At 41.2% G+C, this 25,951-nt stretch overlaps 1 protein-coding gene across 1 annotated transcript in view; it reads left to right on the forward strand.

Annotated features, from left to right (window-relative positions):
- The window catches only part of Rnf115 (ring finger protein 115), a 64,648-nt gene extending 43,656 nt beyond the window's left edge, over positions 1-20,992 (forward strand). The window contains exons 4-9 of the mRNA XM_038311748.1: positions 9,542-9,753; positions 13,704-13,775; positions 14,852-14,924; positions 15,811-15,904; positions 18,439-18,554; positions 19,758-20,992. Of these exons, the coding sequence (XP_038167676.1) occupies positions 9,542-9,753; positions 13,704-13,775; positions 14,852-14,924; positions 15,811-15,904; positions 18,439-18,554; positions 19,758-19,889 (699 nt within the window). The 3' untranslated portion in view covers positions 19,890-20,992. The remainder of the gene's footprint in view (positions 1-9,541; positions 9,754-13,703; positions 13,776-14,851; positions 14,925-15,810; positions 15,905-18,438; positions 18,555-19,757) is intronic.
- Positions 20,993-25,951: the final 4,959 nt, after the last annotated feature.

Consider the following 25,951-nt stretch of genomic DNA (forward strand, 5'->3'; position numbering starts at 1 on the left):
CTTTCATCTTTTTTCTTTCATTTATGCAGCTTCCTAATACAATAACTTCACCACTGGAGAAATATAATTGGTGGTTAGGCACTTGCTACACTTCAACCAGGTAATCTTTCCTGTAGTAGTGAAGAGTTAGGAATGAGTGGTGAGGTCAAAAGTGGAAATGAGAGGTCGGGTTCTCTTTTAACTTGGGTTTAGTAGTTTATTCTATCAGCAGCAGCACACTGGGAGTATGAGGTCATTTAGGAGGAGAACAATAATCTGTGGGACTGTTCTGCTTTTGCTTTCATCAGCACCTTCCACCATACTAGTTCATACCCTGGGTGCACTTGGGACCTGTGGTAGGCATCTCAACTTTTGCCTGCAGAAAGCATTGAGTTGATCAAGAATAATATAATGGCCAGGTGCTGGTGGCGCACGCCTTTAATCCCAGCACCTGGGAGGCAGAGGCAGGTGGATCTCTGTGAGTTTGGGCCAGCCTGGTCTACAGAGCAAGTTCCAGGAGAGGTTGATATCCATTTGTTTTGATCTAAGACAGTTTTAAATTCTTAATACTCTTTCTGCTCTCCTAGAGGACATGAGTTTTGTATTTAGTACCCACACTGGGTGACTCATGGCCATCTATAACTCCAGCCCTAGTGGGATCTGACTTCTCTGGCCTCTATGTGCACATACTCTTATATGGATATACCCATTCTTAGCTCATATACATATGTAATTAAAAATAGATAAATATTTATTAAAAAAATAAAATTAGTCAGGTGGTTATGGTGCACATCTTTAATCTCAGCACTTGGGAGGCAGTGGCAGAAGGAACTCTGAGTTGGAGGGACAGCCTGGTCTACAGAGTGAGATCTAGGATAGCCAGGCCTACACAGAGAAACCCTGTCTAGAAAGAAAAATGGGCAAAATTAAAAAGTCTGCCATGATGGTAACCAATCTTCAGATTTTTTTATGGTTTATTTAACTTTATTTTATGTGCATTGGTGTGAAGGTGTCATATCCCCTGGAACTGGATTTTCAGACAGTTGTGAGCTGCCATGTGGGTGCTGGGAATTGAACCTGGGTCCTCGGGAAGAGCAGTCAGTGCTCAGTGCTCTTAACCACTGAGCCATCTCTTCAGCCCCGAATATTCAGATTTTTGAGGGTCCATTTTTATTACTTTGGTATTACAAAATTTTAATATTTATGTTCTTTTTAGGGGGATGGGTGTGGTCGGGAGTCTCATGTGGCTCAGGCTGGTGTGGAACTTGCCATGTACAATGGCTAGTCTTGAACTCATGATTCTTCTCTGAAATATTGTGATTACAGCATACCTTGCTTCCGTTTACCTTTTCTGTTTGTGGCAACCGGTCATATGATACCCAGAGACACGTAGGTGGTGTTCTGTTCCTCAGTTTAGTTTCTCTTTTTCATTCAGTCTAGGCCCCCAGCCTGTGAAATGGTGCCACCCTCCTTGATTAACCTAGTCTATATAATGCCTCAGAGAGATGCCCAGAGGCCCATCTCCTAGATATTTTTGGATCCTGTCAAGTTGACAGTCAGCATTAACTATTTCAGAGCAGCTATTCTAATGCCATTTAACTCACCTTATGATGTCATCTAATGGCTTCCATGGCCATGATAATGACATAGTAATCATATAATTTAATAAGCTGGGATATTGTGATGGTTTGAATGAGAGTAACCTCAATAGGCTAATATATTTGAAAGCTTGATCTACAGTTGGTGGAACTGTTTGGGAAGATTAGGAGGTATGGCCTTGTTAGAGGAGGTGTGTCACTGGGGGGTGGACTTGAGGTTTCAAAACTCACACCATTTCTAGTTAGCACTCACTCTGTCTTGTGCTTGTGGATCAAATATAGTCTATCAACTGCTGCTCTAAAGCCATGCCTACCTGCCGGTTGCTATATTCGCTGTCACGATGGTCAAAGACTCTAATCCTGTGGATCCAGAACCCCCAAATTAAATGCTTTCTTTTATAAGTTGCCTTGGTCATGGTGTAGTTATGATACCAAGTGGTACTAGGAAGTGTCATATTGCTGTAATAGACATGACCATGCTATTTTTTGGAGAAATATGGACAACTTTGTCACTTTGTTCTAGGGAAGTGGTTTAATGCTATGAGCCTGTAAGTGGGGTTTAACTGCCATCCTAGTGGGAGTCTGGAGGACAGCAGTGCTAAGAGAAGTGTGGGCTGCGGAGCCCTGCTCAAGGAGATTCAGAGGGGGCAATATTAGCAGCTTCTCTAGAGACCATTCTTTTCATATTTTGACAAAGACTGTGGCTGTGTTTTGTCTTTATCTGAATAATTTGCCTGAGGCTAGGTTGAAGGGTTTTGTACAAATTTCACTGGTAGATTTTAAGGTGGCCTAATATTAACATTTGGCTATTAGTGACCACTCTTACGCAGATCTACAATGAAAATGAATAAGTAGGGCAAAAAAAAAAACCATACAAAATGTACAATTTGAGGAGAAAGAAAGAACTGGGAATTTGGTTTATGCGGAAAGAGATAAGGAGACATGGAAATAAAGGGAGTGGTGCACAGAGCGACTCCCACCCAGCAGAGCCTGCAGCCTGTGGGAAGGAAAGACCCAAGGAATTATTCTAAAGAGCAACAACAAAGGAAAGCTTATACTGCCTGTGACTCAAGGAGGGGGCAGGTACCATCCCAAGCAGGCAGTAGAACTTGCCACATGGTGGTTCTGGTTTTAGAGTCGTGAGAGATACAGGAGTACAGGGCTGTGGAGTCTTCCTCCGTGGTTAAGGAAAGCTGCTGAGGCCAGGCGTGTGGCAGTGGAGCCCCATATAGAGGCCTGAAGAGGCTGTTGTGTGAAACTGTGACAGTGAGACCTGGCTGTGTTGGCGATCCTAGGATGCTAGCGATGCCAGCGCCGTGGGATAGACACGTGCCAGCAGGGAGTGCAGTCAGCTTAAGACAGAGAAGCATGTTGAGCAAAGCTGGGCGGGTAGAGTGGCATGGAGTTACAGGAGTGGGGGTTTGCTCTGCTGGTTCTCGGTCTTGCTTTGGTCCAGTATTTTCCTCACTATGTTCCCTTTTCTTCCCTTTTGGAATGATGATGCGTAGTTTGTGCCGTTGTATATTAGAAGTGTGTGATTTGTTTTTGATTTTACAGGGGGTTACAATTAAGAGATTGCCTTGTCTCAAAAGAGAATTTGGACTTTTAAACAGTCTTGAAACTGAAAGACTGTAGAGATTTTTTCTTTCTCCCCCACCTCCTTCCCTTCCTCCCTCCCTCCTTTTCTTTTTTTCTTTTCTTTCTTTCTTTTTTGCTTTGAGACAGGGTTTCTCTGTGTAGCTTTGGAGCCTGTCTTGGCACTCGCTCTGTAGACTAAGCTGGTCTCGAACTCACAGAGATCCGCCTGCCTCTGCCTCCCAGATTGCTGGGATTAAAGGTGTGTGCCACCACCACTCAGTGACTGTAGAGATTTTTGAAGATGGACTGAGTTCATTTTGTGTTATGATTTGGCTACAAGTCTATGGGGGTCAGGGAGTGGAATGTGGTGGTTTAAAGAAAATGGCACCCATAGGCTTGTTCCACAGTTGGTAGAATTGTTTGGGATGGACTCAGAGGGGGTGGGCTTTGAGGTTTAAAAAAAAAAAAAAAGCCATGTCATTCCTAGTTAGTCTTTTTCTCTTTCTTCCTTGTGCATTTGAATCATATGTGAGCACTCAGCTACTGCTCCATCAGTCCTGCCTTTTGCTGTGCCCCTGCCATGATGGTCAAGGACTTTAACCTTCTGGAACAATGAAACTCCAAATTAAATGCTTTCTTTTATAAGTTGCCTTGGTTATGGTAGTTCGTCATGGCAATAGAAAATGACCAAGACAGATAGTTTGAATATGAAAGGATGCACTGTTTTGTGTGTGTGTGTATTGTGGGAACACCAGCCTTAGCGTGTGGCTTCTGTGTCCGGACATGATCTCTTATAGGGATAGGAAAGGTCTCTCTTGCTCTCTTATGTGTGATATTTGGAGATCTGATCACAGCTTCCAGCACCTCTCTACTTGTAAGTGTTCCCTGATATATATTTAATATCCCTTTATTTATTCTTTTTGTTTGTTTTTTTTGTTTTTTTCAAGTCAGGGTTTCTCTGTAGCTTTGGAGCCTGTCCTGAAACTCACTCTGTAGACCAGGCTGGCCTCGAACTCAGAGAGATCTGCCTGCCTCTGCCTTCTGAGTGTTAGGATTAAAGGCGTGCGCCAGCACTGCCCAGCTTTAATATCTCTTTATTTTGGGCTCTTGTGAACTCACCCACATTTACATATATATTCTTTTATATATACAAACACACGTGTATATATACACACACATATATTACTACATATATATTAGAAATAGACTTGATAAAATGATGGTTTTACTATGTTAAAGGACTTTAAGTACTTTTCAAAAATAAAAAGGTAGGGGGCTGGAGAGATGGCTCAGGGGTTAAGAGCACCGCCTGCTCTTCCAAAGGTCCTGAGTTCAATTCCCAGCAACCACATGGTGGCTCACAACCATCTGTAAAGAGGTCTGACGCCCCCTTCTGGCCTGCAGGCATACACACAGACAGAATATTGTATACATAATAAATAAATAGATAAATAAATAAATAAATATTAAAAAAAAAAATAAAAAGGTAATTTCGGTTCTTAAAAGAGACATTTCAAGGAAAGTTCAGACCAGTATCTTTTTAAATATAGATGTAAAGAACATAGGTAAAACTTTTAACAAGCATTATATAAAATGGGAAGTATATCATGATCAAGTAGACTTTACCCCAAGAATCTAAGGTTGGTTCAACAATCAAAAATAAGCAAGCCAATATAATTTACCATATTAATACTCTAAAAAAGATTATCTTATTTCAAAACTTACAACAAAAGCATTCTACAAAATTTAACAGCCATTCTTGATTTTCAAACTCTCTGTAGCTAAGGAGACTGCTCAATCTGCAAAGTGCTGACTGTACAAGTATGAAGAGCCATGTTTGATCCTAAGTGGGAAATAAACAGACATTATGGAGGCATATATCTATAACCAGTGTTGGGAAGGCAGAGACAGGTGGCTCCCCAACCTTCCTTGGACAGCTGGTGAGCCCTGGGGTTCATTGAGAAACATTGTCTCAAAAAATGTATATGAAGTGGAAACACTCAGTTTCATAACAGAGTGTATAATAATATAGTCCTATGTGGTGGTTTGAAAGAAAATGAATCCCAAAGGGAGTAGTACTGTTAGGAGGTGTGGCCTTGTTGGAGTGGGTGTGGTGTTGTTAGAGGAAGTTTATTACTATGGAAGTGGGCTTTGAGGTCTCATACATGCTTAAGCCATGCCCAGTAAGACAGTTCACTTACTATTGACTATGGATCAAGATGTAGAATTTGCTGGGCAGTGGTGTTCCACAACTTTAATCCCAGCACTCAGGAAGCAGAGAACAAAAGCAAAAACAAACAAAAAAACAAAAGATGTAGAATTTTTTAACACCATGTCTGCCTGCATGCCGCCACATTCCCAGCTGCCATGCTCTCCACTGTCATGACAGGAAAACCCTGTCTTGAAAAAAAAAATAGACAGAACCTGTCTCAAGGAATAAAAATATTAAAAATAACAACAAAAAGAGATGATAATCCATTCATATTTATTGTGATGAGTCAATGTAGAATCACCCCAGATTTTCATCCCAAATAAATGGCTTAATTTATATATATGTAAATGTAAATTAATGTTTAATTTATACTTATTACTTCTGCACAGTTCCCCCATATTAATCAACCACCAGTCCATTTTCTGTTTCTGTGTAGAACAGGAACAATCATAATATGTGACCTTTTCTGATGGACTCTTTTCTACTTAGCATGATTTTTTTAAGTTTCATCATGCTTTAACAATGCATCACTGCTTCCTCATTGTTGTGGCTGCACAGTGCATTGTTAGGCACTCACTTTTTCCTTTTAGTGCTGAGACTTTCCCAGCTTCAATATGTAGACAAGCAGTCTGCTGCTAGCCGAGCCTACCTAGCTCCTTGTGACTATCTAGTATTGTGTGTCTATTAGCTGATGGCCACTGGACGTTTACTCTGGGACTCTTAGGACTAGTGCTGCTATTAACATATTTGTACATGTTTTCTTGTAATATATTTGTATTTACCTTGGTTTTAATAACTAACAGTGAGATTTTTGTTTCATAAAATTAGCTGTTTAACTCTGAGGAACAGACCTTAACATTTTAAGTAGTTGGCTCAGAGAAAGTTCTGCCAAATGGAAGATGCCATCTATCCTGTTGGTTATTTTGTTTATATTTTAAGAGATTATTTACGTATTTTTGTGTGTCTCTGTCTGGGTGTGTGCATGTGTGGAGGCCAAGAGAGGACCTTAGGCAGAGTTTTCTTGGCCAGGCCAGAAGCCATCAAACCCTAGTGTTCCTCCTGTCTCCTCCCTCAGTGCTTGCTGGGATGTCTAGCTTGTTACATGAGTGCTGGCATCCAATCTCCAATCCTCATTGTGGGAAGTGTGCTCCGCTGCCCCAGCGCTCTCTCTTGTTTATAATGACGCTGGAAGCTTTGTTGTTTTACTTCTACTGAGAGTAACTTCTTTTGTTGTTTTTCAAGACCAAATTTGTCAAATTGTGACTCTTTTGAATGTTTTACTAAGACTCTGTAATTGTTCACTGTTAGAGTCTACTTATGTAAGTTGTGTCCTGAAGACCCAGTTCTGTTAATGAGCTTTCTCCCCCATATGCTTGTGTAAGTCTGCTCTCAGAGAGATGACCTGAAACTATTCTTATCCTTAGTGTTGCTTTGGAATAAAGTTCTGAGAGGTACTCTTTTATTCTTTGTTCTACAGTTTGGGCACACTGTCATCTGGGGAGGAAAGTAGGCTAGAAATACACTAGTACTATTAGTTTGACCAATTTGCATTTCCAATCAAGTAGCAAAGTTCCTCCACTGATGTTGAAGGTGCTTTGAGTTTTCTACTTTATTAGTTGTGATAACAATTAACAGTAATCTAAAGAGTATAGTTAACCAGACTAGGAGATGGCTCTGTCGCTAAAGTACTCAGTGAGGACTAGAATTGGGATCCTAAGAAACCCATGTAAAGGGAGAAGGAGAATCATTTTCTTTAGTGGTGTAGCTACTGGCAAGGTGCCCATGCAGATAAATCTGAAATAGCCTCACTTGTGAGCAACCATGCTGAAACTCAGTGGGTCACCAAAAACACACATACAAAAGAAAACAGTAACAAAAACAAAAAACAAAGCAGAAGGGGCATTGAAGTAGAAGGGACTGGTTGGGAAGAGTAAGAGGAAAGCAGAAGTGAAAGAAGGACAAAAGAATTTAACGGGGAGCATCTTAGGTAGGGTTTCCAGTGCTGTGAGAAGACACCACGGCATGGCAGCTCTCAAAGAAAGCATTTAACTGGGGTGGGCAGCTTACAGTTTCAGAGGTTCTTCATGGTGGGAAACATGGCAGCATGCAGGCGGATAGAGGGCTGGAGGAGTAGCTGAGAGTCCTGTATCTTGCAGATAACAGGAAGTTGACAAACACTGGGCAGTATTCTGAGCATGAGAAACCATAAAGCCTGCCTCCACAGTGACACACTTCCTTCTACAAGGCTATACCCACTCCAACAAAGCCACACCTCCTAATAGTGCCACTCTCTATGAGATTATAGGGGCCAGTTACACTCAAACTACCACAGGAAGTGTGTGTATATGGTAAAAATACATTATATACATGTATAATTAATATGTACTAACAAACATTTTAAAATAAAAAAGTTTTAAAAAGCCAGTGAAGGGGGCTGGAGAGATGGCTCAGAGGTTAAGAGCACTGGCTGCTTTTCCAGAGGTCCTGAGTTCAATTCCCGGCAGCCACATGGTAACTCACAACCATCTGTAATGAGATCTGATGCTCTCTTCTGGTGTGCAGGAAAAACATGCTGTATATAACCAATAAATAAATCTTTAAAAAAGCCAGTGAATTGTAAACAAATATTTGATAGCAGTTACTTCTGGAGGTTGTGAGAGGGATACAGAGAGAATTTCAGTAGCTTTAGAGCGGTAAACTAAGAGGTGGCTTATGGACTTATGATGTATTTTTAACATTTTATTCATATGTTATTTTGCATACATTGAATATAGTACAATGGTAATCTTAATCCATAAAATTTACATGACATACTGCTACTGAAAAGAATGCTATGGCAGTATCTTAAAAATGCAAGTCTGTCTCCTTTGAGATAGCCTTTAGCTAACATATTATAATTTCTGTATATACTGAACTTCTGAATTATATTAGTTATCTGTGTGACTACAATTCCTATCAGACAGTCTAAAGGGAGAATGGTTTATTATGGTTCATGATTTCAGATTGTCGTAGTTCATTGTGACAGGGGAGGCATCATAGGACAGTGCGTGACAGGGGAGGCATCGTAGGACAGCTCAGTCCATGATAGTAGGAGCACGTTGCAGAGACTGTTCACTCCCAAATAGGAAGCAGAGAGACAGCTGGTTCCACAGCCACCCCAGTGTTCCCCAAGATGCTGTGTGGGATTTTTCAGCTTCTAACCATAGCAGTTTCTTTTTCCCTCCTGGGGTAGGGGTATTTTGGGGATTGGTATCTATATCTTCCTACTTGAAAATAAAATTCTTGTGAAGCAGAAGAGTCTTTTTCTGTAAAAACTTGTTCTGGACTGGAGAGATGGCTCAGTGGTTAGGAGCACCTGATGCTCTTGAAGAGGACTGGTGTTGGGGTTCCCAGCACAATAGCCTGTAACCTTAGCTCCAGGGGATCCCATGCTCTCTTCCAACCTCCTTGAACACTGTACTCATGCATGCAAAGACACACAAAGTTGAAAAAAATCTTTTAAAATGTTACTTTACCTTTCGTTTTCCCCTTTGCTTAGTGATTCTCCTCCCAAACAGAGCCTTCCTCCCACCCGTATTAATGATGAAAATGTGTACAACAGAGTGCCTTTATCACATACAGCCACACTTTGGCACAGCGTTGACACAGCCTCTCTCTGATATGAATGCCAAGTCAAGAGAAGTATTTTATAGACATCTATCTCTACTTTGTGGTGATGATGTATTCTTTACAATTGGAGAAATGTATTTGCTTTGTTGGGAATGTAGACTCCACTTGTGACAAAACACCAAGGTATACTATTGATCTGAGTTAGTTATGCATGGGATGGATGTCTTTGCTTACCTTTAGCTCATATACTTCTGAAGGGGAGACTGGCCAGAGGCGGGTTAAGAAAAGGGCCTAGGAATTTGTTTGCTTCTTTACATATGAAGAAAATTCATTGCTTCAAATTTTAAGCTATTTATTTGATTATTTATTTATTTATTTATAATCAAACAATGCTAGGGATCGAGCCCAGAGTCTTCCTCATTCTAGGCAAGTGCTCTCTTATGTAGAATTGGGGAAATATATTTCACTGTTTTGGAGCTGTTGAAATTTCAGTGTTAAAAATAACTTTTTTCCTTTCCCTAATGTGTGTTTTGTTTGTTTATTTTTTAAAACTGATTTTTACTAGCTCTGGGACCGTCTGGATCACACAATGATTTTACAAGATTTTAGACCATTTCTAACTAGCAGTCCACTGGACCAAGATAATAGAGCCAATGAGAGGGGTCACCAAACTCACACTGACTTTTGGGGACCAAGTCGGCCTCCAAGATTGCCAATGACGAGAAGATACAGGTCTCGGGGAAGTACTCGTCCTGACCGGTCTCCAGCTATTGAAGGGTGAGTTGTTGTTTTGAGTTCTTAGGGGTTGTTTCAGTGAAGGACATACTGGCATAATCTAATCTTTATAAGGTCCTCAAACTTACTTTTGTGAACAAGACAGAAGTATAGACAAGATGAAAATAAAACTAAATTGAATGATATATTCAAGTATTATCAGTTAAGGATTGGTGATACAGTAGAGAGTGATAAATCTAATACGCTTCATCTAGCATTTTTACTAATCCCACAGATTAACACGGAGGAAATTTATCAATATTTTAGAAGAAGCTGGGCTTGGTAGTTCATGCTTATAAGCGTTTGGGAGTCTGAGGAGGATCATGAGTTCAAGACTAACCTGGGTTAAATATTGTCTCAAAAAACAATGTGGTGGCACATACTTTTATTCCCAGCACAAGGGAGGCAGAGGTGGAAAGATTTCTATGACTTTTTGGCTAGTCTGGTCTACAGAGTGAGTTCAAGGTAGGTAGGTAGGTAGGTAGGTAAGTAGTAGATGGATGGATGGGTGTGTGGGTGAATAGATGAATGGATAGAAAGAAAAAGTAAATGAAAAAGTTTGAAAGATACCAAGAGGTATAGCAAGTATATTACATAACATTGGGGTCCATCTTAGTTAATTTTCTATTGTTGTGATAAAATACTACGATCAGAGCAACTTATAAAAGAAAGTATTATTTAATTGGGCTTATGGTTTCAGAGGGTTAGAGTTCATCATAGCAAGAGAGAACAGCAGCAACAGTAACCATGTTGCCTGGAGTGGCTGAGCTCACATCTCGATCTGCAAGTAGGAGGCAGAAAAAGGGTACAGTGGGAAGGCTTTGAGCTGAAATCCCAAAGTCTGCTTCCAGAGACACGTCTCCTCTAACAGGATCACACTTCCTGTGCTGCCCAAATAGGTCCACCAATTGGGGCTATTCTCATTCAAACTACTACAGAGTGCAAAGATCAGAATTAAACAGATGAGAACAGTGGGTTAATATGACATTCCTCTGTCATTCCCTGCTTAAAACCAGTTTGCATAGGCTCTTTACATCTGCACAGTAGCCCAGGCTGGCTTTGAACTCCAGTCCTCCTGCCTTAGGCTCCCATTTGCTGGGATTATAGGAGTGTACCACCAAGCCTGCTTTATATTACATTTTTGTTAAAGGAAAGGGAATTTTTCTTCTACTACCTCATACTCTGTGCTAAGAAAATTCCCTGTGTCACCACGTTTTCTGCTCACAGATGTAAAGAAAGCTAGATGAGTATAGATTTAACTTTTTATTCTCTACTGAGAGGTGTCAAGGTGAATGGTGTTGAGGATGGATCTATGATTAGCCAGCCACAATGTCTGCTAATCAGTGCAATAGAATAAATGATATGTTTGAGTATGGTGTGGTGGCACATACTTGTAACCCCAGCTCTTGGGAGGTGAAAGCAGGAGAATCTGGACTTCAAGGCTAGCCTAAACTATATAATGGCTTTGAGACCAGCCTAGACTACATGAGCCTTTAGCTAAAAAACAAAACAAACTAAGCAACAACAAAAAGCATTGTCAGATGAATTGTACTGTACAGTCAACATCTTTTCAATGCATAGCAATCTTGATTTTTTTTTTAATTTTATTTTACTCTCATTGTAGGTGTTTTAAGTTAAGATTTTGGTTCTCTCAAAATGTTTTGCACATTTTGGTCATTTAAATTATTTCTTAATGAATTCTTTCCTTTGTATAATCACGATTATATTTCTTTATTTTTATTTTATGTACATTGGTGTTTTACCTGCATATATATGTCTGTATGAGGGCACCGGATCCCCTGGAACAGGTGTTACAGCTGTGAGCTGCCATGTGGGTTCTGGGAATTGAACCCAGGTCCTCAGGAAGAGCAGCCAGTACTCTTAACCACTGGGCCATCTCTCCAGCCCCAACCCACCTATTTTTAATTTTATTTAGATGTTGTATTGTAAAATGAACCTGCACGATTTTAGATGTCCAAACATAATTGACTATATAGTCAGTAGTAGTTTTTTTTTCCACTTACTTTTCTTACCAAGTAGAGATCATTTCTTGAAATATGATCAGAAAATACCAGATTAGTTTCTGAGGGTTATTGAAATAGGGAATTGGCATGGAACCCAGTTTTCACTGTTTGGACGCCACAAGTCTACTATAAGGGATCCGTTGTGCATCTCCCAGCACACACATACTTTCTTATAAATAGCCAAGGGGAATTCTAGTTTTTTACTTAGTAAAGATGTTATACTTTCAACTGCTGTCATCTGCCCTCCAGTTATGGATGGAAGGCCTGGCTGATGCCAAGGAGAAGAGAGTGGGAGGATGAGGAGGGACATGCTGTATTGACTTGCCAGTCTCTAGAACTCATTGCTTATAATTCATCCCGCTAGACTTAAGTTCCAGGAAGAAAGGAACCATTGTTTTGTTTGTTTGTTTAAGGCAGAATGTTGCCATGTCTTGCCTGGCGTATCCTACGTAGCCCAGACTGGCCTTTCAATCCTCCTTCCTCACCTCCCTGTTAGCATAGGGATGAACCACTACACCCTGAAAACTGAACTGTATTAGTTACTGTGTACATTTCTGAGATAGAATACTTGACAAAAGCAACATAAGGGAGGAAAGGGGTTTGCTTGGATTCAGTGTTCCAGGGTGCAGTCCATCATGGTGGGAGGTCATGGGGGCAGGAGCCTGAGGCAGCTGGGCACACTGCGTCTGCAGGCAGGAGGCAGAGGGATGGGTGCTGTTGCTCAGTTCTCATCTTTATTCAGTTCATGCTATCAGCCCATGGGATGTGCCACCCATGTCCTGGATGGATCTTCCTACCTCAGCTAAATAAACCAAATCTAGAAAATCCCTTACCTAGAGATTTGTTTCCATGGTGATTCTAGATCCTGTCAGATCGACAATATTAACCCTCTTGGGAACCAAAAACAAACCTGCTTTAAAAAGAAGCTGATTCACTCTCACTGAAATCAAGAAGACAGGAGTAACTACTGCTAAATACCTTTCAAAAACTAAGAGTCATTGCAGGGTTGGAGACCTGGCTCCACAGTTAAGAGCACTGGCTGCTCTTCTAGTGGATCCTGGTTCAATTTCTAGTACCCATATGATGGCTTGACTCCGATTTAACTCCAGTTCAGGGGATCTGATGCCCTCTTCTGGTTTCTATGGACACTGCACGCCCAGACATCAGGCAGGCCACACACATAAAGATAAACAAACTAGAAATAAAAATTGTGTGGCATTGTGGGCATAGTCATTGGAATATGTGAACTGGGTGTGGAAGATCTACCAAGATGGTTCCTTCACTTGAGTATTAGCAGGAGTCCTTAGTTTCCTCACCACACAGGTCTCCAGGGTCCCCACGACAATTTGCTCTTTTAGAGTAAATGATCCAATAGAGACAGAGGTAGAAGGAAAAAAATCATGGTGACTTTTTGTATCCTAATCTTGCAAGCCACACAGTCACTTCTGTCAAATCTTGTCTGAAAGATGTAAGTCACTAAGTCTAACCAAGTTTGAGGGGAGAGAAGTACTGAATAATTTGTAGACATATTGTCTTGTGGTTTGATATTAGCTGCTGTCAAAGTTATGTTGATTAGATTAATGCTCTTGTTAAGAGGGAAATGGGCCCAAAATGCCTCTGGGTCAGCATCCTTTGAACCCTTTCTCGTTAGTATCAGAGACCCAAGGAAATGTTTTGACAGCTACATCATAACATCAGGTATTTTTCTAACCTAATTCACAAAAGTAGTATTAATTTTGAAGATGGAAGAACTCACAAAGAGCAGTAATTGGACACATACTCCAGGCAGTGGACTGATTTCTGCTGCTGTCTTTGTGTGGTGACTGTTGGAAACAATTGTGGTTTAGGTGTTGGTTGTTGAACAGTCAGCCATGGTTGTCTATAGAATATTTCTGTGTGTTTTATATTAGTTTTTCCCTTTTTTAACAGAATAATACAACAGATCTTTGCAGGATTCTTTGCAAATTCTGCAATTCCTGGATCCCCACATCCCTTTTCTTGGTGAGTGATCATTCTTTGTATTATTCTTCTTGAGTAGTACCATTTTAGAAGCTCTCGTTTCTGTATCATAGAGAAGGAAAAGCTGCATAGGTGAGTATATGGATGTGCCTGGGATGTTGGACTGCCATTGTTTGCCGAACCCAAACTCACTCAGAACTGACTTTTCCTTGTGGATGCTCAGGACGGCTGTCCTGGTCTTAAGATACTTAGGATATACCTGCTTCCTTTTCTGTCCTGGTCTGAGGAAAATGTCAAGGTGGAGAATGCCATGCTCCCTACAGAGTTTTCCTTATGGACCACACAAGAAGATTTTGTGCTTTAAGAATTTTCTGAAGTTGAAAATATAACATTCTACTTTCTTTTCTCAAAGTGAGAAAGTTTCTCAAAACAAACCAAAGACACACATAGTCTAGTGTCAGAGTGACACTTAGGCATGGCAGGAATACAGAGAGTGTCTTCTAAGAACTGTCTTTCCTCTAGTTATTTGTGACTTATAATGTTGCTATAGGAGGGTTTTCTGTTCAGAGGCGCCTCAGTCCTTCCCCACATTTATTCCATTTTACAGCCTCTGGTTAAATTAAATGTGATCTAGCTAGAACCTGTGCCTTCATCCAAGGTACTGCACCAACAGCACTAAGAAAGAAGTCCGGCCAAGTCCCTTTGTAAGTGCTGGTCATATCACAGGAACTGTTATGGCCGCTTCTCTACCAGGAAGTCCTTACTGTGCAGGACACGTGTGGCCTCTTTGAATGAGGGAGGTCTGCTGTAGATTTGGGGCAGCCAAAACACCTTTCTTAACCCATGGGCAGTGAGCTCTTTTTATTTTGGGATTTTATGTGGCATTTTAGATGGCTTCACATTTTGTTCCAGTTAGGCAAAATTTATTAAGAATGGAAGCACATTTCTAGATAATCTGGTTGGCCTTTCAAATACAGAGATTTTCTTTGCCTCCCGATTCTAGCGGACTAGTGACTTTTCAGCTCTGAGAGAGCAGTGTCCATTATTAGTTCCCCCCAGTGCTATAAGGCAGAGCCCGGCCACCCCCCCTAATCCTGTCTGTCTCATCTCACGTATAGGAGCGGGATGCTGCACTCCAACCCTGGGGACTATGCCTGGGGTCAGACAGGGCTTGATGCCATTGTAACCCAGGTGAGGAGCTGCCTTCTGAGAGGGTGTCTGTTCAGTGTGTCTCATGGTTCCACAGGCTTCCTGCATTCCTTCTGCTACTTTCTGAGATGGCAACCACTCTGCTTTCACTGATATTTTGAGCTTTGGGTTTCTGTGTTTACCAAACGGATGGATGGGCTATGGGTCCAGCCTAGTTTCCATGTTCCTACTAGGCAGCAGGGGATTTCTAGAAGATGATTTTACCTCTAGAGGAAGTAAAGACTTCTCCTGTAACAAAACAATATATTGTGATTTTGTCCTCTTATTTAGTCCTATGAGGAACAGATACTTCACAGAAAAATAGGGTTTCACATGTTGAAGCAGGGGTTTCTGCTAGATGGAGCAAAGTAGAGGAAGGAAGCAGAGTCAAGAACTTTCCATGCTGTGTGTAATTGCTTCCACTTGTTTATGTTCATCTTAACTTGACTGATTTTCATTTCCCTGGGGACTGCGAGAATAGAAAGCATGTTGTCTATTTATTAGTCTTCTCCCAGACAGTAATATACCCATTTCTTCATACTCCCACCCCTTCCTTCTGACCAAATGAAATTTTGAACCAGTTAGCTATTACTTTTTATTAGTTGTAATTTATTCAAGATATCACAACTCTTGGTCTGAATTAGCTTTATGCCCAAAGCTGAGCCTTTAAGCTAAGAGTCTGTCTTAAAATCTTGGCTTACACTGGTGTTGCTCTGACATTTTGAAGCAGCTGTGTGTTCCAGTACCTGGAAGGGGAGGCCAGCTTCTTGGAGTCCTGCAGAAGTAAAGAGCAGTGAGCATCCTTAATGCTTGCACTGTTTGTTCTCAGCTGGATGGCTCCCTCTTCAGTTACTAAGATAACAAATATTGCTGCTTTTTCTTTTTGTAGCTTCTAGGACAGCTAGAAAACACAGGTCCCCCTCCAGCGGATAAGGAAAAGATCACTTCTCTCCCAACAGTGACAGTAACTCAGGAACAAGTTGGTAAGTTATTTTCATATTTATTCTGTCATCCTAGAACATCTGATCTAATATTTAGTACATTTCTATTCTAAAGCTATGGTTTTCTAACATTCCTGTCTGGATACCAACTGTGGAGAACCTAGTTAGCATGCCTGCTTTTTCTAGGTCCCACTGGAAATAAAGAGATACAGTTATTTGTATAAAACTTGATTATAGTTAGTACAAGAACTTACTATTGGAAGCAAAATTCACTAAATTATTTTAAAGGCTGTTGGAAATGGTGTTGGGTTCATGATACCATGGGGAGATGAAGAGGACAGATACAAGGCTAGGGATTTGTTTCCCATGTGAGGTGCCATCAGGTAAATGGAGGCAGTGTTTGAAAACTCTTCTGAAACATCTTGGAGCTCCTTTTGCAGTTGAAGGTCTCCCACGGCAAGCCCCTTTCTTCCTATCTGATCAGACTCCCTCTGCTTCTCACATCAGAGTCCACTCCAGAGCTAATAGGAGTGGGTTATTAGAGGAGGAGTGGATCTGGGGGAGACGAGGAGGAGTGGAGGGAGGGGAAACTGGGTCCGTATGTATTGTATGAGAGAAGAATTTTAAAAAAGTGGTAGCCGGGCAGTGATGACGCACGCCTTTAATCCCAGCACTCAGGAGGCAGAGGCAAGAGGATCTCTGAGTTCGAGGCTAAACTGGTCTATAGAGAGAGTTACAGGACAGGCTCCAAAGCTACACAGAGAAACCCTGTCTTCCTGTCTTAAAAAAAAAAAAAGAAGAAGAAGGAAGGAAGGAAGGAAGGAACTTCTTTTTAAGGGGCAGTTTTTCTTCAGATGCCTTGATCATCGTTAAGTCCTGGAGCATAGCTCAGCCATTAGATACTGTTAAGCAGATTTCTGCGATTCAGAATTTGACCCTTAGCACTTTCAATGTAGTAGCCATTTTCTCTGAGGGAAAAAAGTCTTTTGTTGGTTGGTTTGGAGTCCTGAGTGCACTTGTCTCCTGCAGTTCTGTGGCACCATCTCCTGGAACAGCCTTTAATTAACAACTTCAGAGGACCCTGGGACACACTACAGAGAGCACAGTGAGGGGAAGAGCAGGATAAAGGTGTAAAGCACTGAGTGGACACCACTAATGTTGCTGAGACGAATCCTTCAGTTAGGAGCCTAGGTTGCCACTGTTTTCTAGGCAAAAACTGGGTGACAGATGCTGCCGTACATTTGGGAGCATGTTTTCCCTGTCTTATTTAATAGACAAATAAGTTTCTGCTCTTTTGTTTGTTTTGTTTTGTTTATTAAGACAGGGTTTCTCTGTGTAGCCCTGGCTTGGCTGTCCTAGAACTTGCTTTTTATACCATGCAGGCCTCGAACTCAGAGTTTCGCCTGCCTCTACTTCCTGAGTGCTGGTATTAAAAGCATGTGCCACCACCGCCCAGCATCTGTTCTTTTTTTTTTTAGTTTTAAAAATTATATTTATTTTGTATCTTTGTGCACATGTACCACAATGCATGTGTGGAGGTTAGAGGGTAACTTGTGGGAGTTGGTTTTCTTTTCCTACCATGTGGATCCCAGGGATTGCACTTAGGACGTCAGACTTGGTGTCAAGCTTCTTTATTCTCCAAGTCACCTCACTGGGACAACTCTGCTAATTCTTCTAATCTGTTATTCTAGGAACTGAGTCTACTATATATGATTCCTGTTAGGTCTATTGGAGTTAGCCCCATTCGCTGTTTTTTTTTTCTTTTTCTTTTGTCTTTTTTTAAAAGAAACCAAACTATCTTTTTCATTTTACACACCAATCCCAGTTCCCATTCCCTCCCTTTCTTCCTTTCCTTTTCCCTCTCCCCCACCATTTTTATGTCTATTGCCATTTCTGTTTCCATTTTGAATAAATTTCTTACTTCTTATCTGCCTACCTCTTAAATATAACTCCCCCCCTTAGTGTGTGTGTGGGGGGGAGGCACCTTATTTATTTGTTTGTTTGTTTGTTGTTTTTTTTGGAGACAGGGTTTCCCTGTAGTTTCTAGAGCCTGTCCTGGAACTAGCTCTTGTAGACCAGGCTGGCCTCGAACTCAGAGATCTGCCTGCCTCTGCCTCCTGAGTGCTGGGATTAAGGATGTGCACCACCACCGCCCGGCAAGGGGCACCTTTTTTTACTTTTTTTAATGCATTTCTTTTTTTTTTTTTTTTTTGGTTTTTCGAGACAGGGTTTCTCTGTGACTTTGGAGCCTGTCCTGGAACTAGCTCTTGTAGACCAGGCTGGTCTCGAACTCACAGAGATCCGCCTGCCTCTGCCTCCCGAGTGCTGGGATTAAAGGCGTGCGCCACTGCCGCCCGGCGTTTAATGCATTTCTTAGGTAGTAAGAGGCAGCTTGTTTGGTTTTATTCTTTTTTTTATTTATTTGTTTTTGATTTAGACTTTGTAGCCCAGGTTAACCTTGACCTTCTATGCTCCTTGCTCTCCAGTGCTAGGGTCAGGCCTGCACAATAGGCCTGGCTCTTGGTTGTTTCCTTCCTTTTGCTTGTTGCTTTAACACACACATCTTCCTCCCACAGATACAGGTTTAGAATGTCCAGTGTGTAAAGAAGACTACATAGTTGACGAGAAAGTCCGGCAGTTACCCTGCAACCACTTCTTCCACAGCAGCTGCATTGTGCCGTGGTTAGAACTGGTGAGTACAGCTCTGGGCTGGGACGAGGCTGCTTCAGAGGAGAGGTGAAGTTGCAGTTCAGAGAGGCAAGCAAATCAAATTTTAGCCTCCTTGCCTGGCTCCTAGTGTCATGTAGGTTCTTTTGTTCAATTATTATCCCTCTGCAGTGCTTCTAACCAGAGCATAGTGTATTCTAGCAAAGAGGCCATGGTGGCATGCCAACAGGTCTTGTGAATACAGTGTTCCTGAAACATTAAACAGACTGTGGCTGCTCCTGTGCTAGCTGGGCAGGGCTGAAGGGTTGTGCCGGAGTGGGATAGCCTGCAAAACCTAAAACACTGTTCTCTGTCCTCTTACAGATGTAATTGTTATTTTTAATCATGTTTATATGTATGTGGAGGGAGTGGGTTTGTACACATGATTACAGATGCCCTTGGAGGCAAGGAGAGGGTGTCGAATTCTCTGGAGCTTGGGTTGCAGACTGTAGCACATGAGTCCTGGCAACTGAGCTCATCCCTCTGCAAGAGTAGTGCATGCTTTTAACCACTGAGTTTCGCTCCAGCCTCCTCTTTATCCCCCCCCAAAGAAAGGTTTGCGTAGCCTCATGTAGACTACATGGGGAAGTAATTGATAGATACCCTTTTGTCATAATTCAGGTCACTGTTAGTAGTTAGTTTTATTTGCTGTTATCTGTTAGCTTTTATTAACTTCTTGACTTAGAATTCTGTCCATTCTGCTTAACATTCTATACCAGAGATATCCTGTTTTGATGGTACTAGGGATTGAACGTAGGACCCCGTGAATGCTAGGCAGGTACCCTTATATCATAATGGGGGAGGTGAAGTGGCATATGAGCACATAGTCTTTGTGGGCATGGGAAGGTCAGAGGTCAACCTTAGATGTTGTTTTCTTAAGAAGTATTCATTTTGATTCTTGAGATGGTGTTTCTGGTTAGTTGACCTAGAACTTGACAGATCAGGCTAGGCTGGCTGGCCACAAACCCCAGGGTCTGTGTTTCTGCCTCTCCAGCAATAGGATTACAAACATCTGTCACTGGTGTTTTATGTGGATTGCATGGAACCATTACATGGGTTCTGTATTTGTTTGTAAACATTTTACTGACTGAGCCATCTCCCCAGCTTGGTTTGGGGGTATCTTAAGTATTTGGTATTCCTAGCTTCTAAGGTCATGCTGTTTACATGGACTGATATCATTTTGTTTCAGCATGACACATGCCCAGTATGTAGGAAGAGCTTAAATGGTGAGGACTCCACTCGGCAAACCCAGAGCTCTGAGGCCTCTGCAAGCAACAGATTTAGCAATGACAACCAGCTACATGACCGATGGACTTTCTGAAACTAAAGACTACACCGGAACCAGGGCTGCCTGCATTAATCTTCTTATCATAGCTGTAAATTGTTTCAAAACTAAACAAGCAAACAAAGTAGTAGATGGATTTAGGAATCATGTAAGAAACCCCAACCCATAATATTAATGCAATGAGTGTATTTCTCTAAATTTAAGGTTAGGACCTACAGATGGAATTGTATCTACAACCAAATGCCTCTTGTTCCTGAATTCACAGTGAATACTTTTTTGAGTGTAAAACTTAATTATGTCAGTTTGCTCCTGCCTGAGTAGAATCAGTTCCTTAAAGTCTAGCTAGGGTTCTGCTGTCATGTTGTCTTGTAATGGATGTCTCTACCTCCTCCTCCAATCTCTGTCCCACCAGTAGTGGACTTTGCAGCAAATACAGAGGAGCCAGAGCCCTATATAAAGTCTTTTTGTCTTAATTGTGCAAGAGTACCTACTCTTGGCCACATTAGCAAGGTAAGAATAACTCAGGAGTCTGAGACTATACTTGCCTTGATCTTCAGAGAGCAAACAAGAAAATTACAGTGGGAAGGAAAAGTGGCCTGTCATCTACACTTTGATTTTCTTATTTTAATTCAGGAAGTGCAGTGTCCCTAAAAACCAACATGGCATGTCTTAGTCTTGGGTTGGAAGAAATCTGATTTTGGTTCCTTTTTGGCATTAAGTTGGGCAGCATATAATAGACACAGAAGGACAGATGTTGGAAATCCTTACTACTGAGCTGTTTTTGATGACCCTCACCTCTTTGTTTACTGTCTTTCATACTCGGGACCTTACAATAATTTCCCTCAGAAAAATAGGATTATTTTATTAGTGCTTCTATACCAAGGCACATTTTTGATAATTCATTGTTATTTAGGGATTGGGATTTTATGTTGCCTTGTTTTAGTTTGTAAAGCCCATTTTTCATGTTTGAAACTCTTCCTGTTCTGTTCAGTTCTCCCTATACTTGGAATCAATCTGATCAATGTAATCATGCCCAAAACAACTTCTCTGGGAAAGGTAGACCTCGCTTTAAGTTCTAACACTGCCCATACACATGCTCTGTCCATGTTTAAAGCTGAATAAATGGAGATTGGTGAGAATGGTGTTGAGCTTCAGTGTCTCAGAAGGACATAATGGAGATGCTATTAGCTGTTGGCACCAAAACAGGACCTGAAAGTGCGCAGCTGCGTTTATAGCAGAACGGGACCTGAAGGTGCGCAGCTGCATTTATAGCAGAACATCAGCACTCATAGTTCAAGGCAGTCAGAACAAGATCACTACAGTTTGATGCATCTCTTTTTTGGCTAGGAGCCCTTCCTCAGTTTTTGATGACTTACACTCTGGTTCGGGGGTAAGTGTGTGGGTTAAAGATGTCTTTGTATTTTGTTAGAGGACAAGGAAGTTGGGGAGGGAAAACAAAATAATGAGAGAGTTCCCTGCCTGCGGAACCAAAATTAATCAAAAAAGATAGAAAAGGACACTAATTTATGCATCAAAGAAAAAAATCCACCAAGACGACATTTCAATTCATGGAAACAGAACAACTCTCTTCTTAATGAAAGATGGATCAAGACAGAAATAAAGGAATTAAAGACTTGCTAGAATTCAGTGAAAACAAATACGCAGCACACCCAAACTTAGGGACTCAACGACAGTGGTGCCGAGAGGAAGGCTGACAGCACTAAATGCCCACAGCGAAAAATTGTAGAGATCTTAGACTAGCAACTTACCCAAGAGTAGTAGATGGCCAGAAATAATCCCACTCAGTAGAACAGAAGCAAATAACAACCAGTGAAACAAAAGTTAGTTCTTTGAGAAAACAAGATAGACAAACCCTTATCCAAACTAAAAGATAGAGAATACTCACAGTGACAGAATCAGAAATGAAAAGGAGGTATAACAACAGACACCAGCGAAATCCAGAGAATCAGAAAGGCATACTTTAAAAACCAGTATTTCACAAAATTGAAAAAAAATCTAAAAGAAATGGATAATTTTCTTGATACCAGTTACCAAAGTTTAATCAGGAGCAGATAAGCCTGTAGACATATAACCACCAGTGAAATAGACAGTCATTAAAACTCTCCCAGCCCCACCCCCCAAGAAAGCCCAGGCCCTTTTTTTTTTCTAGACAGGGTTTTTCTATGTATCTCTGGCTGTCCTGGAACTCACTCTGTAGACCAGGCTAGCCTTGAACTCAGAGATCCTCCTGCCTCTGCCTCCCTGAGTGCTGGGATTAAAGGTATACACCACTACTGTCTGGCTAAGCCTGGGCTTTTTTTAGTGCAGGTTTTAGTGCAGAATTCTATCAGACTTTCAAAGAAAAGTTAATGCCAATACTCCTCAATTTATTCCATAAAATAGAAACAGAAGGAGCATTGTTCATTTTATGAGGCCACAGTTACCCTTTTACCTAAACCATGTAAAGACCCAACAAAGAGAATTTACAGAACAATTTCCCTTATGAACACAGATACAAAAATACTTGCAAACCAAATCCAAGAACACATTTTAAAAAATCCACCATGATCAAGTAGGCTTCATCCCAGAGATTCAGAGATGGTTAAACACATGTAAATCAACAAATTTGATTCACCATATAAACTAGGTTAAAAAAAAAAACCCCACATGATCCATCTCATTAGATACAGAAATTTTTCTTTTGACAAAATCCAACGTCCCTTCTTGATAGAAGTTCTGGAGAGATTAGGAATATAAGGGCCATACCTAAACATAATAATGGTAATTTACAGCAAGCCTATAGACAACATCAAATTAAATGAGGAGAAAATCAAAACAATAAAATCAGAAACAAGACAAGATTGTCCATGTTCTCCATTATCTGTTCAGCTAGAGCAATGACATCTAAAGGAAACCAATGTGAACAAATTGGAAAGGGAGAAGTCAAAGTATCTTTATTTGCAGGTGATATGATAGTATACATAAGTGACCCTAAAAATTCCTACAGCTGATAAGCATTCTCAGCAAAATAGCTGAGTACAAGATAAACTAAAAAATAAATAACATTAAAAAATCAGTAGCCCTCCTGTATACAAATGACAAATGTACTGAGAAATGTAATGATTGGGAGTGGTGGGCTGCATTCCCACCCGGCTCCCAGCCGCCTGGCTAGCTTATGCCCCAAAATAACAACACACAAACTGCATTCATTTAAACACTGTCTGGCCCATTAGTTCCAGCCTCTTATTCACATCTTGATTAACCCATATCTAATAATCTGTGTAGCACCACGAAGTGGTGCTTTACTGGGAAGATTCTAGCGTACGTCCATCTTGGGCTGGAGCTTCATTGCGTCTGGCTCAGAGAGGAGAGGCATGGCATCTTTTAACTTCCCTTCCCAGCATTCTGTTCTGCCTACTCCACCCACCTAAGGGCGGGCCTATCAAATGAGCCCGGCAGTTTCTTTATTAACCAATAAAATCAACTCAAACAAGACCCTCCCACATCAGAGAAAGAATCACAATATCTTCAAATAATACAAAATATCTTGAGGTAACTCTAACCAAGCAAGTGAAGGACATGTATGAAGAAAGAAATTGATGAAGATATCAGAATATGAAAAGATCTCCCATGCTCATAGATTAACATAGTAAAACTGACATCCTACCGAAAGCAATCAACAGAGTCAGTGCAATCCCCATCAAAATTCCAACACAATTCTTTATAGACCTTGACAGTACAATTCTAAACATCATATAGAAAAACAAAAACCCAGGATATCTAAGACAATCCTGAACAGTAAAAGAACTGCTGGAGGTCACATAATTTCCTATTTCAAGTTATGCTACAGAGCTACAATATAAACAAGATATTGGAATTAAAAACATATACATTGATCAGTGGAATCGAAGGCCAAGACATAAATCCACACTCCCATGAACACCTGATTTTGATAAGGAAGCCAGAAGTATACACACTGGAAAAAAGACAGCATCTTCAACAAATGGTATTGGTCAAAGTGGATGTTTGCATAGAAGAATGCAAATAGATCTGTATCTATCACCCTGCACAAAACTCAAGTCCAAGTGGATCTAAGACCTCAACATAAACCATACACACTGAATCTGGTAGAAGAGAAAGTGGGGAATGGCCTTGAGATCATTGGCACAGGAGATGACTTCCTGAGCAGAACACTGATAGTGCTGGCACTAAGCTCAACAGTTAACAAATAGGACCTCACAAAACTGAGAAGCTTCTGTATGGGAAAAGACACCGTTAATTGGACAAAGCAGAAACCTACAGAATGGGAATATATATATGGGCAATGGAGGCACAGAGTTTCTGGGAGTAGCCAACCAATGTCTGATGTGACTTAAGCCCAAGCAGTGTCAGGCAAGAGGGAACTCATGCCTGACACTTCTTGGGTAACCAAGAACCAGAGACTAGATAGCCTAGGGTAAAACAAACACTACTGGTGAAGAAGAAGGAGGAGGAGGAGGAGGGGGAAGGAGGAGAAGGAGGAGAAGAAGGAGGAGGAAGAAGAAGAAGAAGAAGAAGAAGAAGAAGAAGAAGAAGAAGAAGAAGAAGAAGAAGAAGAAGAAGAAGAAGAAGAAGAAGAAGAAGAAGAAGAGGAGGAGGAGGAGGAGGAGGAGGAGGAGGAGGAGGAGGAGGAAGAGGAAGAGGAGGAAGAGGAAGAACAACAACAACTAGGTGGGGAAACCTAGGCTGAATACTGGGAGAAAGAAGACAAAGTCAGGAGAAGCCATGTAGCCCACCCAAGACACAGGATGGAACTTTACCCAGTAAGCCACAGTCATGTGGCGATACATAGATTAATGGAGATGGGTTAATCTAAGATATGAGTTTAGAAATACACTTAAGCTATTGACCAAACAGTATTGCAAATAACATGGTTCTGTGTGATTATTTCGAGGCTGAGCAGCTAGGAACAAACAAGCGGCCCCCTACAACAGGACTCCTAACCATGAGACTCAGACTCTAGTGACTGCTTTTGGGATTCTTTTTCTTCTCTTGGGTTGCTGTGTCCAACTTTGATATGATAGTTTTTGCTTCATCTTATTTCATTCTATGTTGTCATGTTCTGCCATTGTTTCTTGGAAGCCTGTTCTTTTCTAATGAGAGACAGAAAGGAGGGGAAATGGGGAGGAATTGGAAGGAGTAGAGGGGGGGGAAACTATAATCAGGATATATTGTATGAGAAAAGAATCTACTTTTGCCAAGCAGTGGTGGCACACACCTTTGATCCCAGAGGTAGAGGCAGGTGGATCTCTGTGAGTTTGAGGCCAGCCTGATCTACAAAACTAGTTCTGGGACAGCCAAAGACTTCACAAAGAAATCCCGTCTCAAAAAACAAACAAACAAAAAGAATGAAAAAAGAAAAAAGAAAAGAAGACCTCATGCTCCTGCCTAGGACTTGAGTTCAGCTCCCAGCACCCATGTCAAGTGGCTCATGGCTGCCCATTGCTGCAGCTCCAGGGTATGCTGTCACCTCTTCTTCTGGCCTCCCCAGACACCCATATGCATATAGCAAATACCTACAAAGATGCACATATACATACAATTAAAAAGAATAAGTGTAGATTAAATACCCTCTTTATCTCAATATAAATTTATTTATTAACGATTGATATGTGACAGTTTTGTAAGTTCTCAGATATCTGTTTTTTAGCAGTTCTCTGGTAATCCAATAGTTGATTCTCAAGTTAAGAGATTTAAAGGAAGAATTTGGTTTTTCCTTTGCTTTTTTTGAGGCAGGGTCTCTCTACATAGCCCTGGATGTCCTGGAATTCACTATGTAAACCAACCTGACCTCAAAATCACTGCCCATCCCCCCTCCCTGCTCAGTGCTGGGATTAAAGGTGTCCACCCCCCTGTCCCTCTTCTTTCCCTCCCTACATTCCTCCCTCCTCCTCTCTGTGTGTGTTTATCTAGATAACACATACACTCTCAGACACATGTATATACAGATTGCACCTTGGAGGAAGAAAAGACATGGTGGTCACCGAGTCAGCAGGCAAAGGGGAGATTGGAATCTCACATTCGGCTTCTCTCATATACAAATAGTTAGGCCCCATTTT

The sequence above is a fragment of the Arvicola amphibius genome, chromosome 14, assembly GCF_903992535.2.
Source record: "Arvicola amphibius chromosome 14, mArvAmp1.2, whole genome shotgun sequence".
Classification (NCBI taxonomy): domain Eukaryota; kingdom Metazoa; phylum Chordata; class Mammalia; order Rodentia; family Cricetidae; genus Arvicola; species Arvicola amphibius.